At 36.0% G+C, this 15546-nt stretch overlaps 2 protein-coding genes across 2 annotated transcripts; one reads left to right on the forward strand and one right to left on the reverse strand.

Annotated features, from left to right (window-relative positions):
* Positions 1-1101: 1101 nt before the first annotated feature.
* Positions 1102-7553, reverse strand: LOC117100575 (unconventional prefoldin RPB5 interactor 1-like). Its single transcript, XM_033240349.1, has 9 exons — positions 7325-7553; positions 6431-6509; positions 5518-5653; positions 5020-5175; positions 3963-4070; positions 3171-3324; positions 2685-2868; positions 2097-2255; positions 1102-1888 (listed from the first exon to the last, which is right to left on the reverse strand). Exons 1-9 carry the CDS (start codon positions 7402-7404, stop codon positions 1736-1738), a joined length of 1209 nt encoding a protein of 402 aa, XP_033096240.1. The 5' UTR covers positions 7405-7553; the 3' UTR covers positions 1102-1735.
* LOC117100589 (39S ribosomal protein L3, mitochondrial-like) lies at positions 7538-13880 on the forward strand. Its single transcript, XM_033240367.1, has 8 exons — positions 7538-7789; positions 9312-9567; positions 9735-9848; positions 10792-10891; positions 11610-11670; positions 11980-12091; positions 12777-12854; positions 13337-13880. The coding sequence occupies exons 1-8, from the start codon at positions 7677-7679 to the stop codon at positions 13580-13582; spliced, it is 1080 nt and encodes a 359-aa protein (XP_033096258.1). The 5' UTR covers positions 7538-7676; the 3' UTR covers positions 13583-13880.
* The last annotated feature ends 1666 nt before the right edge of the window (positions 13881-15546 follow it).

The following is a 15546-nucleotide window of genomic DNA, read 5'->3' on the forward strand; positions in this document are numbered from 1 at the left end:
TAAACCACCAATCAAGGGGTCCATTTAAAAAGAGTTGGTATCAGCTTTAATATTTACATTTTAGAAGTCGGTGGTGGCATCATCGCTTTCATTTGCACTCACTGATTAATTCGATATACTGAAGTGATTCCGATTGTTTGCATCTTGTGTGCAAAAAGCTTAAAGTGGGGGATTTTACAGTACATCGCAATGGAATATTTCCTTGCTAGGCCAAGGTAATGCACATGTACAGTAATCACTAAGCAGCTGTCGACCGTAACGAGCAGTTTTAAGAATATTTAGCAACCGCTCTACATCTAGTAGTTTGATGACGTAGGTGATGAACGTCACAAATGGCTTATAAAGCAATTTTTTCAAGGAAGTAATGGTTCCTTCGTCTTCAATTTCCTATTGTGTAGTACTCAAAACCTGACTGCTTAATAGTTCACACTTCAATATTGTACATGCATAGTGTATGGCATGACTAATTTAGGTATATTTTTAATATTAATTAACATTCCTTGTTTCTCAACAACTGGACTACAGTCCATAAAAGTTTCAAATTGTGTGAATTGTCCGATTCACTGACACAATCGGCCAAGAGCAGCTTAGCTCAGTCTGCTAAACTGGAGATCTCTAGGTCCCTGGTTTAATTCCCATCGTTGCTCTCATTGTGTTTCAGTTAAAGGGCTGAAATGCAAGTTATGATAGCGCAACGTCTTTCGGATAAAAAGTTTAAGCCGTTGCTCTTGTGTGCATTATGGCCTGTGTGCAAGTTAAATTACGCAGTACACTATTTGGAAAAGAACAGAAGATTGTCTCCCAGTGTAGTGCCCAATCACCACCAGAAGGACTCCACTGGAAATAAGTCTTCTTCAGACTTTCGTGGGTTATCCTTGGTGTTTACACCGAATAAATCCATCCATCCATCCATCCATCCATCCATCCAAAATAGTTCATTTTCAGATATTTCCCAATAGTACCTTATGAGTTGGTTTCTCATCTGAGAATATATGCATGTCTGATGCTCTTGTGAAGCTGATGGAAGTATTTTAAAGTCATGAAATATTAATTATTTCTTGTATTGATTCAAATTATAAGAACAAGAAACACAACACTGGCATTTTATGTTATTTAAGGTTTTTTATTAGAGTAGACAGAAAATGTATTCCAGTAACAACAAAAAAACTATACAGTATTGTATACTGTATCCCATAAAAAGGGTTTATGTTTGTCTTTAGTGGGTGTGGAGTTAAAATATTTTTGTTAATTAAAACTCCTTAATGTCAAATGAATATTAAAAACAAAACAAAAAAAAGGCATAGTTATGTATTAGAGTGCCATTTCTGAGCACCTACAGCAGTGGCATAAAACCTATGGGATCTTGCATCCCCCATTTGACAGAGGGGCCCCTTCAACTACTGTTGCACAGCACTCCTAACAGAGCTATGGCATTACAGTCTAGTAGATGACGCCTAAAACTAACAAATTAAAACAATGTAATTGCTGGTTTTTAACTCAAGAACGTCATGGAAAACTCACATGACAATACTTCTTTTATACCATGTAAATTCCCTTTCACGCCCCAGGCCCTGTGTCTCATCATTACGCCACTGATCTGGCGGTGTCATTTCCAAATCTTCACCTCAGCCCCAAACATGGTGAGGCTGAGGTGGTTACACTTTGAGAGATTTATAGAATGAACCCCAATTTGAGAAAGGTTGAGAACTAAGGAAGGTAATACTTTTAGCTGCTGCTATCGCTTTGCTTGACGAGCTGCTTTGAATTTTGAAACTCTTTTAGTCGCTGGGGGTTGATTTGATGGTTCTAGTAATGAAGATTTTGGCAGCACTTTTGATGACTCGGTTGACGGCACAGGTATTCGTTCAACTACAGAGCCAGTAAATACCTGGAAGAGAACAGAATAAAATTTTAGAAGGGAGCCATGTTAAATGGGCACAGAAACTTTGGGATAATTAAATTTTTTTTTATTTAAAGAATTATGATTGGGAAAAGAGAAACACCGAGTGCAATGGAATGGAAAGCAATAACAGAAAGCAGGTACAAAAAAAATCATGGTCTACATTAGTGTTACTCTGTATATATACTGAATATACAAGTTCACCATAGCTACTCTGCTTCTTCAATATAGACCTAACTGCAGATGATGATTTCTCTCCATCTTTTGAGGTCTGGACCAGATTGTACAGATCACGAGGTGACTGGATGACTCCTTGACCAGGCTTTTCTGCATCTGTTTCTGAACTTTGATGAGCCTATAAGAAAACAAAGTTCATTAATTGCTAGCTTAAAAAAAAAAGAAGAAAGTACAATATTGTCCTAACAGATCTATATTTTCTAGCATGCACTGTGGTAGATATAATCAAGGATGAATTTTGTATGGCATTAGACAGTGCACCATCCAACCCCAGCCTAAGTTCAATATTGGCGTATCTAGAAATGTAAATGGAAGCTCACTCCCAGAGTCGCCCCCCCCTACCCCACTCCACCACCATTGAAAATGTTTAAAGCAAATAAATCACACTGAAGTTCAGTACAGTAGTTAGAAATCATGTTACTTTTCAACCTAGTGCCCCCCTCTCACTTAATCATCAAGCAAACCCAACTCCACCGTTGGGGGCCCCCCCCCCCCCCCCCCCATCAGGACTCCTACATATGCCACTGAAGTTCAATGTTTTTCTTACCTCTGTTGTAGTTAGTTTACTGTGTTGGAATGTAATTTTGGTTAAATCTTGCCTCTCTTCACCTTGACTGCTATCTTTCCATTGAACGCGTTTCTTTTTGGTATCACCCACAGGTGTATCATCTTCATCATCGGAATCGTCGTCATCCTCATCATAATCCTCATTTTCATCAAAATCCGACAACCTAGATTTAAATTGCGATGGAGTTATTTTAAAAACATTATTTATTGTTAATATACATCATTTTGATAAAAATTTTACAAAAAAGTAATAAGCCAAAAGAGATTTCAAAATCTTTTAATCGATGGTTTAATAAAGCCTCTGTCCAGACTATCAAATTTTATTGAAAAAAAACATTTGACACGCCTAAATATGGCCATGATGACATCACATCATGGCCATATATAGGCACATCATGCCTATATATGGGCATAAAACAGTTATTGTCAAAGAAAATTGGATAATCTGGACAGGATCTTTACTAACATTGCTAGTTCATCAAATTCTTCTTCTTGTTTTTCCAAAGCATCAAGTCTTGCAAACAAGGCTGCTTCCATTTCTTCCATTCTCTTCTGTTTTGCTGTTTTCTCTTCACCATCACCTTTCTTCTGTTCCTTCTTTACACTGCCACTAGGTTTTGCTGTAAACATAATAGCAGAGTTTTAAAACTTATTTCAAAAATTGTCTACAGATTTATGGATTCAATTTGTGATAAAATCCATGACTTTGTTTTGATTTTATAGGAACCTTTGTCCAGTGAAGCAAAGAGAAGAAATATTGAGCTGGGCAGAAGAGGGCGGCGTTCATGCTTGATTTTTCTTTAGCGATAATCCTACGCGTATTTCCTAAGTAGCCCGAGGCGTAGATTTTCTAGGCCTTCATACTTGTCAAAGTTATCGCGTAAATTAACACAGATTGGACACGCTGAAGAAGATTTATTGCGCGATTGATGTTTGCAGGTGCGGTTTCATCACTATGTTTGGCGTGTTGGATTTTTGGAGGTCTTTTTAGCAAATCCAGATTTGGGGCATGTATTTAATTGGATTAGCAGTAATCTTTATCGCCTAAATCATACATATGAACTAGCCCACAGTGTTTAAAAAATGCATGTTCAAGGATATGAACACATACTTGCATTTAATTTGAAAATTCTCCTTAGCCCCTGATCCTAATCAGAGCTTTGCCCCCCTACTCCACAAGGAATGGGGAGGTTACCCCAAACCACTACATACCCCTCAATTGACACTACAGTATGGCAATGATTTTCATTATACTAACCTTCGACAGGAGTTTCATTTTTTGCAGTTGATGGTTTATGATCAACATTAATATTTCTAGGGGTTGCCTGGCTCATAGTTGCTGCTTTTCTCTTCTTCTGTCTTTCATCTAAGTGGCAATATAAAAAAAAATTATAATCAGTCGAATACATTTTTAGGGTTCTCACTAGCCTAAAGAGCTGTGAGATATTTTAGGGAGTGATATATAGACTCTGCCTGCTCAGTACAGCCTTGTGTGGTAGGCCTACAAGAATACAGATCCTCCTTAGTAGAGCCTTGTGTGGTAGGCCTACGCAAAAATACAGTTGATCCTGTGATAAGTGGAGCCTTGTGGTAGGCCCACTAGCAGCTGAAGAATATTTTGTTATCCTGCATGGAATTTCTAGCCCTGTAGCGGTGCATTAAGTGCACGCCTGAGTGACAACTCCTAGACCCGTGTCTTAGCCCGTGTCAGTGGATACAGTGGATACGTATCTGTGGATACACTATGGTGGATACGGTGGATGAACTCTGATGGATACGTATTGGTGGATAGGGTGGATACACTGCGTATCTTCGTTTAAGTTATAAGTTATATATTTAATTGTAGGCCAAATATTTGATTTGCTCTTTATTATCTGATCATTTGTACATATTTGTGATTGCATTTAATCAGCTTCATTAATTAAAGACAATAGCCATAGGACAACACATCTGAAGTCTGACTGTATAAATCTAGAAGCATGTCAGCTAGTCTTGCCCAGCTACCCTTAGAACAGAACAGATTGCAAGGCCACCACAATAACAATAATATAGAAGAGTTGTTTTCTTGTATATGCGATTAGGACACTTGCCTGTCATGTCAAAAACCCAGGTTTAATTCCCAGAGAGGATGGTTCTTGATTCATTCAACTGACCAAGAACCTGGCTGAAATATACTAATGAGTTTATTAAAAGGCGGAGTAGAAAGGAACTAGATATCCTACATCATAATGCCGATGCTTTGGGCTCATAACAGCATTCTCCTACATTCAGAAATTAATGCAGCACAACTTTCTCGTTTTAGGCTACTGACATACCTCTCCATTTTGCTTCCTTCTCTGCATCATATTCCTCCCTGATGTCTACGACCCCTTCCCCCTGAGATGATTCTGCCTTGAAGTCAGCAGTGAAGCCAAGTCTAGCCTCCAGTAGTTCCTTTTGCTTTTGCAGATCTTTTATCATACCTTGAACATCTACATGTCATGAATCACATTTTTATCAGAGTTCATTTACAGCAAATCATTATCATATTATCTAAATTTTATATAAAATTGATTAATTGAAGGTTACTCATAATCGATATTCCAACAGAAATATTTCCTAATTGATAAGGTTCTTAGCAGTAAGATGTTTATCATACTGTAGTAAGACGAGAAAAATAATGGAATGATGAAAAATTGGTCTGAAGGCGTTGCAGACCCAAAAGTGTAGTGAAGCCTTTCGACTTGGTGGACCCCCAAATATAGGGGTCCGCAGCGACTCCAGGTTGTGCACCACAAATCTACAGTGACATCATCAGCAAGGATAGTACTTACGATTAATCCTCCTCTGTACTATGCCGCACGCCTGCTTTGCAGATCGCTCCACAAACCAGTCATCCCCAAGGAGCACATTTATCTCGTTGGTGTGTACCAACTGTCCAGGCATAAAGGCCATAGGCCCGAACGGCACCTACAACCCAAAAACATAAATAATTAAATAGCAACAATTAATGAAATTAAAATTTAACTTTTATTTAAAAATAAAAATACATTTGTATCATGTCTTTGAGAATGAGAAACATCTTTTTGACCATGTAATTTCCTAAGAAAAGGATGAAATAAAGTTTATCTGAATCTATATGATAATCCACATCATGATGATCTGAAATGGAATAAAAATAGTAGATCTGGTACACAAGTACTGATGAATCAAATCGTAGGTACGGTATCTGTACATGCTTTGATTTTAAGATGCTCCAATTCAAGACTGTTAGATCTCACGAATGTACACTATAACTTAATTGTATCAGATATTTTGTTATATGTACAGTATTACAATTGTTCTGTCTTCATACTGAATAACCCTTTAAATGCTGATTTTAAAATGAAAGTATACTGTATATTTAAAATTCATAAATATACTGAATAAATTAAAAGCAAATGTATGTATACATAAAACGAGTAAAGAAAATAAATTTATTTTATATTTATATTTTATATTATTATTTATTTTATAATAATATTTAAAATTCATAAATATACTGAATAAATTAAAAGCAAATGTATGTGTACATAAAACGAGTAAAGAAAATAAATTTTACATCGATTAAAATATGCTGGAAAAAATGAAGAAATTTGTTTATAAAAATGTGAAATTTATACAAATAAAGTAGTTTTACCTAAATTCCATGTCTGTAAATAGCCTTGTCACAAAGTAATTTTATATATTATATTAAATTGTGCTTACCATCACTTGATGCGTTACTTTGTCCGGTAAGGTCTTTAAGCGATCTTCTAATATTTCATAATCTTTTTTGAACGTTTCCCTAGAAAATAGGCATAAGCAAAATAATTTATTGATTATCAACATATATTTAGCCATGACAACTGTGTATTCTTCACTGACATGTGCTAACCTTATGAATAGCCACTTCAGAGTGATGTGATCCTTTGTTTTTTGTTCCCAGAAAAATTTCGGTTGTTAAGAAAAAACTGATTTTTATACATGTTATAAAGATGTATAAATATAATTCGAAAATGCTAGTTTAACTGAATTTAGACATTCCTAAACATGAAAAAAAATGTAAAATAAGAATGAAATTTGATTTTTTTTTGTGTTCCACACAAAAAAATTAAATGCGGATGAATTTGCCTAGTTACGAAGAATTCGTCGAGAAAATTGTAATCTCCTATATGAGAAATTGTCTGTATTTCTTTTTTTTTTTTATTCCTTGCGTAAACTAAAATTTATGCCAATATTTTTACATTGTTTATTATAATTAGAGTATGCATATGCATTTTTTCTAATAAAATACATTTTTAGTGAAATTTTCCCGGGAATGGGGCTTTAACTAGGCCTGAGTTCAATTTCTTGTCAAATACAAACTATCGGAAATTTGCTTTCCAACCAAGGTTAAAACAAATAATATTAAAACACAACAAAGATTATAAAAACATACTTAGACGACAGTCAAACAACTGAAGCGGCCCATGACATCATACCTAAACCTAGCCCCTACTAGATGCCCTTGGTCATCTGGGCAATGAGACTGTAGGCGCTCGCTCTTCTTAGTCCTAGGCCTAGGCTAGACCTAGCCTACAGTCTCATCATGATTGAAACAGAACACAAAGCAGTTCTTACCATTGTTGTAATTTTGAAAGTGTATCTTGAAAAGCTTTAATTTGCTCTTCTTCGAGTCTTGTTATCTTTGAAGTATCCATAATAACCAAATAAAGCTCTTAGCTTTCGATAAACTTAAAGATAGGACCTAGGCCTAAGCCCTGCTAGCTGATCCAGGGAACAATTCACTGTTCCCCGGCTGATCCTAGGCCAGCTAGCACCACACACGGCATAAAAACGTTGTTTATGTCTGCGAACGTGTTCTCTATCCATGGCCTATATAACACCGCATATCATTGTTGTAAAGTTTGAGTAACCTTCAGGTTTGACCAATCAGAGATCTGAATACAAAGGTTTTGGTGGTCACTACAAAATGGCTGCCTCCGTGTCGGTCATGCTGTTATCATCACGGAGCTATAGTTTTCTGAAATGTTTACCGAATTACATTTTGCGAATACAATGTGCATCAAAAGATGCTAAAAATTCGTAAGTATAGAAAGTAAAAAAACTATCGTAATGCTAGATTGCTTATATTAAAGTTAATACAATCTGCTCGGCTTAGTTTAGAGGCTTAGGCTAGGCTTAGCCTACTCTAGGCTAGGCCTAGTACTACATACAGCAGCCTTCAGCAGGGTCTATGTGTGTGTAGACGTGACGGCCGTGCAAGCCACAAACTGGCTGTCTGATCGGTGGTAACCGAAATGGACCTAGGCTACTGATACGTACTACTAAAGCCCCTCTCCCACCTAGGTTTATTTCACCTAAGAGTCGTACGATTTCTACGAGTTAAAATGCGTGATCTTTGGAAAGGACCTATACGAGCTTATTACGTGTTAGCTACGACCAGTGAGGTACGACTTTATGGAGTTGCTTTCGAGTTATGTACGAATTATGCCAAGCAGAGCACCGAGTTAACTACGAGATTATTAAGAGTGTAACAAGTTTGTACTGAATTAGATACGAGTTAGGTACTAGCCAACACGGTGTGCTCGTACTTACTCGTACTCGTTTTTGGGTGCTCGCATCAAACCCGTAGATGACAAAACCGCCGACGAGTATCCAGAGTAGTGTACGAGCTAGGTAGGAGTACCCCGAGTATCTACGAGCTACCTACGAGTTCTTCGAGTTTACTACGAGTTATCTACTGGTGGCGATAATTTTGAACATGTTCAAAATTAGAGCCACGAGTTCAGAGCTGCTACGAGTAGGTAAGAGTCCTCTCCAAGCTTTCCGAATCATCTCCAAGCTTTCCGAATCATCCTACGAGTTTTTGCCAAGTTAGCAACTCGGCATTCTCTTGTAACTCGTATGCTGAAAAAGCCCCTAGTGGGAGAGGGGCTTAACGGAACTACTGACTGTCCAATTCTAGATTTAGATATAAGACTTAAGAGTAAAAGTAGCTAAAAATTGTGATGTAATATTTAATGATTGCTGTCATTAAGAGTAAAAAATAGCTAACTTCTGATGTAAATTTATTGTTATTTTTAAGGTGTAGGGGTTATAATTAAAGTAAACTACTTGCTGGTTGGTGGTATCTATGTACTCATATGGCTTTTGTGAGGAATTTGAGTCAACTCGGCCCTTTGAGAACTCTTAAGTCTTAAGGCAAACTATAACAGCAAAAAATCACTTTCCTACATGGCAAATCCCTTCACAAGAAAAGCATGTACAAGCATGGTACAAGATGCTCTATTATAAGGCTTTTTTTTTTAGGGAATGGAGGTTTTTATTTATTTATTTATTTTTGTATAATGATTTATTTTAAAAAATTGAATACAATCATACAATATAAAACCTGACTTGGGGAGACTTGGGCTAAGATTCAAAGTCTTACCTTTCTTTTCTTTATTGATATCTAAAATTACTCGTAAAATAAAATCCTCTTACCGTAACAGGAATTGAACTGATGACCCTGGGATTGGATGCTAAGCATCTTAACTACAGGGCCATTCAATTCCACTCTAATTTATAGTATATTCATTTATTCCATTTTCTTTTATTTTAATAGACCTGATTATTATTTAGCAACGAGACGTCTCGACACTACAATATATGAAAATGATGTCACAGAAGAAAATGAAGAATTCTTGAAAGAGTGGAATCTCAAAAAACACAAATTCGACACGAGTCCATTGAAAGAACCCCCGTGGGAAAAAGGTGTCTGGACACCAAAATCCAAACGCACAGGTTTGGTTGGAATGAAACTTGGAATGGTTAGGCAGTGGACAAAAGATGGCGAGCAAGTTGCAGCAACTGTGGTCCAGGTAGTACATGGATGTATAGTATATATAAGTAAAAGTATCCGTTTTATGTGTACTGTTGTAATTTATGCGGATAATATGCCTTGGCTTTTGTAGCGTCAATAAGTTGAATTTAAAAAAAAAAAATTAAATTTGAATCATTCATGTTAAATTGTTAATTTGTTTTCCAGATCTTAGAAAATGAAGTTTTGAAATATGAAAGTCCAGCAGAGTACAAGTATAGTCATAGACGAGCAAACTATGGAGCAATTATAGTGGGCGCCAAAAACATACCACCAGACTCTGTAAGTCATGTAGTTTGTATATATTTTTTTTGAGAATTTTTTTAATCAATCTTCAAAGTCATTAGTTTAAACTTCAAAGCAAAATTCTCCCAATATTTTTACAAAAATTGGATAAATTTATTTCCACATTCTTGTTGTTTTTATGTTTTGTTTACTATCATATTTTATATTTATTGATGGATGTTTGATTTTGCAGTCTTGTTCATAGATACATACAAATATCCACATACCTTACCTTAACTGTCTTCTTTGGGCCAAAATCCTACAAGATGCATGCATGTGCACCACAAACATGCATAAATAGACATCATTTTTTCTTTTCACACAAATTTTAATCAATAAAAATAATTATATTGGGAATATTATCAATTACAAGTCAGTTGTGACATCATCACTTTCATTTGCAGGTAATTCTCCTATCCTTGATTATTCACTAATTTGATATTGTGCCTCAGATATTTTGTGTCTTTTGTGCAAAAAGCTCAGTGAAGGCTGGGGTTTTACATCGCAATGAATATTTTGTTGCTAGCCAGGCTCTGAATACACACAGCAGACCTAACAAATCTCTCTCAACAGCGCTGGTTAACATGAATATACTGTAGCCTAGACCACTGACCTAGGCAAGTCCTAAAAAGGCATATGGTTATGAGATAACAAGGCAGTTATTTCCTTAAAAAATTGCCTTCAGCCCTACAGAGTTCAGGCATTTTGTCAGGAAATAATGACTTCTTTGGCCTCTATCTTCTATAGCATTCTCAGAACTATAATTTCATACTATATTTTGCTATGCTGAAAGTGCATCATTGTGAGAGTTGGGGCTGGTGGCAGGGAGTAGTTGAATATCTAATATCTAAAACCAGTCTCCACGTATAGTATTATCTTACTCACTATTTTATTTCATTATACTTAATTATTGCCATCTGTATCTTTGTTTTATTTTTAGAGAGACAGAACTTACCTGGATTTGTTCAAGGGAACAGGTATTCCTGTGAAGGACTTTTTGGCGACCTTCACAGTCTCAGAAAATTCAAAGCTTCAGCCAGGTATGCAGTATCATTTGTAAAGTTGTTCACAGTGGTTTAACACCAGAGGTGGGGGAGGGGGGGGGGGAAGATGTTGCTTCCTAGGAAGGATAGAGAGGGGCCCTTTGCACCAAGTTTGTTGTGGTATGGGGGTGTGCAGGGGAGAAGCCTCCTGGTCATCACTGCCATTTAAGAATTTAGAGGTCCTAACATTCGATTTCATAAACACAATGTGTATCAACAAATTTAATACAAAAGTATAGCTGTATTGTCAAATGAAAATAGTGGAAGTTTCATGGCCCATGGATTATGGGGTGCCATATGCAGCAAAAGTCTATGTTAAAATCAAAATGTAATTGCAAAATTTAATGTCTAAATTATCAAAACATAGATCTAATTTCTCAAAATTTAGGTCTAGTTTCCTAAAACAAAGTTTTCTAATTTTTCAAAATGTAGTTCAACTTTTCCCAAATGTAGGCCCTAGTTCTAATTTCTTTAAAATGTAATTCAAAATTCAAAACGTAGGTCTGACTTGATCAAACAAGCTCTCCAAATTCTGTTCCAAAATCTGGTTTGATTTACATTTTACGACGACAACTCGACATGCGAAATGTAAATCAAAACTTAATCCGACCCTGGCCTTGAATTTACAAAATGGGAATATAGAGACTGAAACTACTGCATTAACCACATAATAGCAATCGTTTCTTTGACAGTAAGTTCTATTTTATCTGTACAGGGACGCCATTATTTGCAGCTCATTTCAAACCCGGGATGAAAGTTGATATATGTGGTAAAACGTAAGTATTCATGCAATAGCAGCGCATGTCAAATGACTGTTGAACAATAACAGCAAAAGTGAAAGATCATACGATCAAATTTAATACATTCAGCCCAATCAATTTTAGAATGGGAAATACAACATGTTCTTTAGCTGTAACCGTATAATCATATCAATCATACATTTATTGATTGATGTTTTATAAATTGAAAAATAATTAAAAAAAACATCTTCATAAAAACTGTGAGTCATTCATTGAATAAAACTTAAATGTGTTAACATGATACTATTTTTAATCCACTCAATTTTTTTTTTTTGTGAATTGAAGGAGAGCAAAGGGTTTCCAAGGCGTGATGAAACGGTGGGGTTTCAGTGGGCAACCTGCCTCTCACGGAGCGACTAAAACCCACAGGAGAATTGGTGGGGTCGGTGGAGGAGGAGTGAGTTGAATCTAGAATGCTATGGTCTAACACTCATTATTACTCAGCTTTTAATATACATATTTAAAGTAAACCATATTTAATAATAATAATAATAAAGGTAAACTTGCATAGTGCTTAATGCCAACAAGGCCTCCAAGTGCTTCACATTATTATTATTTCATGAGAATGACTTTACAATTGTAAATGTTATTTACTCACATTACGGTACATTTTTGGTTCCTATACTGTAAAACCATGCGACCCAAATGTGGGTCGTCAAACTTTTGTGTTGGGGCATGAGCAGGTTTGCAAAAAGCTTTGACAATCAGATTGTCAATTCGTATGTGCTAATTTACATGGTTGATGTAAATTCTTTGACATGTGATGTCTTGAAAACAGTATTTTAGGTGAACCGTCATTAGAACAATATTCATTACATGCCCACAATGAATATCTTACAAGATATCTTACAGGAATTTTGTTCAAGCATTAATCTAACCTTCGTATAATAATTCCCGCTAGTGTATGATATGCAACTATACTAATTGCTTAATATGGAAGCATGAAAGCAGTAGTAAGGTTTGGACTTTAAATTAGGTATGAGGCAAGTTATTGGTGGGCACCCTATCCATGTTTTCTCTTTTCAACATTGTAAGGTTTGCCAATAAGTTTAAATTTCACTTGTTCTGCTGTTATTTTTTAGTCACCAGGCCGGGTGTGGCCTGGTAAGAAAATGCCTGGGATGATGGGAGATAGATGGAGGTGGAAGTACAACTTACAGGTGAGGTATAGTACAAGATATCCGTGAAGACTAATAATAATAATAATAATTCCATACTTCTATAGCGCATTCCGCAAAAAGCCTCAATGCACTTTACAAAAAGAAACAACTATCTACTAGACTGCTATCTAATTAATAACTACTAATAATTAAAACTATAAAATTCAGATCAACATTGGCACAAACCATGTGATTTGTTTGTTTATATCATTTGACCTTTGACATAGATATGTGCAGTTGAAACTACAAAATAGCTTATTGAAAGTTGGATTTGGTGCAGTATAAACTACATATTATTAAAGCATATTATTATAAATGTAAAAGTTCTGTTTCAACTTCCATCATTTCTGATATATTGATTAGGTTCACTCTGGTGGATTCTAACCTTGTAAATGTGCTCAATTTTTTAAATATTTGCAACAAAAAACAATAAATAATATACAGTGGAAAGAAATTGATCTTGATATTCTTTTACCAAACAGATTCTACGCATCAATACCAAGCATAATCTTCTATATATCATTGGAAGTTTACCTGGATTTATGTATGATTTCTTGAAGATCAAAGATTCGGACCTCACTCTTTTAACATCTGCACCTCCGTTCCCAACATTCTCTCCAGATTTAGATAACCCTCTTCCCGAGGATCTCTACGCTGATCACATCTTTCAATTTTCTGATGAGAGCATTAAATATGAAGAAGAAGAAGAAAGAGAAGAAGTAATTTGAAAACAAAATATTAATTGACTAATAATAGACTTGTAACGATTGTAAACTTTGTTAATCTTGTTTATTATTAACCATGTTTTTGGCATGATGGTGCACAAGAGAATGCCTTGGTGAGCTGGTTATAAGAGTGGTTGTAAGTTTAAGAAGAATAAGAACACTCAGTGCTGGATCCATATGGAGGGTGTGGGTAGGGCATATTTACTCTAGCTTTGCCTCCTGTGTTTGAAATCCAGGATCTATCCGTATATGTTTGTAGTTCATCAGGGATAAACTTTCCTCCTGAGCACACACTGTCCTGGTCGTCCAGGGGCGGATCCAGAGATGTCCAAAAGGGGGGACCGAAAGGGGGCCGAAATTTAGGCCGATCGAGACAACAATGTCCTAGGGGGTCCGGGGGCATGCCCCCGCGAAATTTTTGTGTTTTAGACGCCCGAAAATAACATTTGAGGCGTTCTGGGCTATCATTTTTTTTCTTTTTCTTTCTTTTTTTCTTTCTTTTTTCTTTTTTTACCTCCCAAAAGGGGGGGCCGGGGCCGGGCCGGCCCCCCCCTAAATCCGCCCCTGTCGTCGGTCGATGCGATGGAGCAACTTGTTGAGTTGTGTTTGTATGTGCATGCATGTTGGATCCTTTTCAATGATAATAATAATAATAATAATAATCAATATTTATATAGCGCCTAATGTTAATAACCTCCAGGCGCATAACAACAACATAAAGCAGTGATGCAGGAGAAGGTTGCATTCAAGTGGTCTCACCCACCGATGTCAAAGTAACGTCGCTGTCTCAATATATGATCCCCTCGGACCACAACCAACAATGGGAATACTGCGTCACTTCATCAAACGCTCACACAGAATGGAGGTGGATTTGGCAGGCGATGCAGCGTGTGCTCATTTATAATTTTAAGGCAGCTGTTTTCAAACTATGGGATGCGCCCCTAAATTGGGTCCCCAAATACATTAGAGGAGATTAGAGGGTCGAGTGACTAGGGTTTTTTTTGTATTGAATTTTTCATCATGCTATAATTTGCAGTAGTAAGGTACTTTTTTTTATGCCTTGTTTCACATCCTTATTTATTTAAAAATCATCGGTGGAGGGCGGAAAAAAATATAAATAAAATTTTGTTTTCATATATAGCAAATAGTTTTGCCAAAAACATCCAAACGGAGGAGAAAATAAAAATAAAATGTTATTAGTGAATGTAAAATAGGATGGTTAAATGCTTCAAATTCATATAATTAGGAAGAAATATACATATCTTTGGAGGTTTCAAGGCAATGTAAGGCATAATAAATATAAAGAAAATCTTTTTATTTTTTTCCCTGAAATTTCCACTTTTTCGTTGTGACGGATGCGCTTAATTGGCCAAAAATAAAATTGTATTTATATTCGAAATCATTAATATTTGCAGTCAGCGGGTCCGCTAAACAAGGTGTAAACAAGTCTCACCTAAACAGAGAGCATTCTAAGTTCTATATAAACATACTTCAATTTTGTTTACCAACTAACGACCCATTATGAATAAATGTTTTTAACGTCCACGAAAGTGCCATAAAGTTTGAGAACCGCTGATTTAAGATATATTGTGAGAGAATAATAATCATGTGACAAAGTAATAATAATATTCATTTGAACATTTAAAATGAGCTCTTGCATGGATGTTTCGATCACAGCGACATACTAAGGAGTTTCCTGTTGATAGGTTCATCTCAAACATCGGAGGTGCAGTCTCCAGCAATTGAAGATATTGTGCACACGGATACGTGGCTCTGTTCGATCCACCTTTTCATAATATTATTAAAAATGTTGAATACAAGGCAAAGTATATAGAAATATGGTCAATTACAGAACCTGTAAAATAGAAATATTGAAAATAAACAATTGTGTTGAAAAACAAAAAGTGAGTTAATTTTTACTGTAATGAAAAGCAATGCGGAAGGAGGGGGTGTGGGGTATATATATA

The sequence above is a fragment of the Anneissia japonica genome, unplaced genomic scaffold (genome assembly GCF_011630105.1).
Source record: "Anneissia japonica isolate Jap-2015-1 unplaced genomic scaffold, ASM1163010v1 scaffold1770_len632688_cov154, whole genome shotgun sequence".
NCBI classification, from domain to species: Eukaryota; Metazoa; Echinodermata; class Crinoidea; order Comatulida; family Comatulidae; genus Anneissia; species Anneissia japonica.

What these genes read in the sequence shown, in the direction of transcription:
- LOC117100589 (XM_033240367.1), top strand. Translation starts at nt 7,677, where the DNA reads ATGGCTGCCTCCGTGTCGGTCATGCTGTTATCATCACGGAGCTATAGT. An exon ending in AAAACATACCACCAGACTCT is followed by an intron (nt 9,849 to 10,791) that starts GTAAGTCATGTA and finishes TTTTATTTTTAG; the next exon opens with AGAGACAGAACTTACCTGGA. An exon ending in GGTGGAAGTACAACTTACAG is followed by an intron (nt 12,855 to 13,336) that starts GTGAGGTATAGT and finishes TTTACCAAACAG; the next exon opens with ATTCTACGCATCAATACCAA.
- LOC117100575 (XM_033240349.1), bottom strand. Translation starts at nt 7,404, where the DNA reads ATGGATACTTCAAAGATAACAAGACTCGAAGAAGAGCAAATTAAAGCT. An exon ending in CTTTCAAAATTACAACAATG is followed by an intron (nt 6,510 to 7,324) that starts GTAAGAACTGCT and finishes CCTATTTTCTAG; the next exon opens with GGAAACGTTCAAAAAAGATT. An exon ending in AAGTAACGCATCAAGTGATG is followed by an intron (nt 5,654 to 6,430) that starts GTAAGCACAATT and finishes TTTGGGTTGTAG; the next exon opens with GTGCCGTTCGGGCCTATGGC.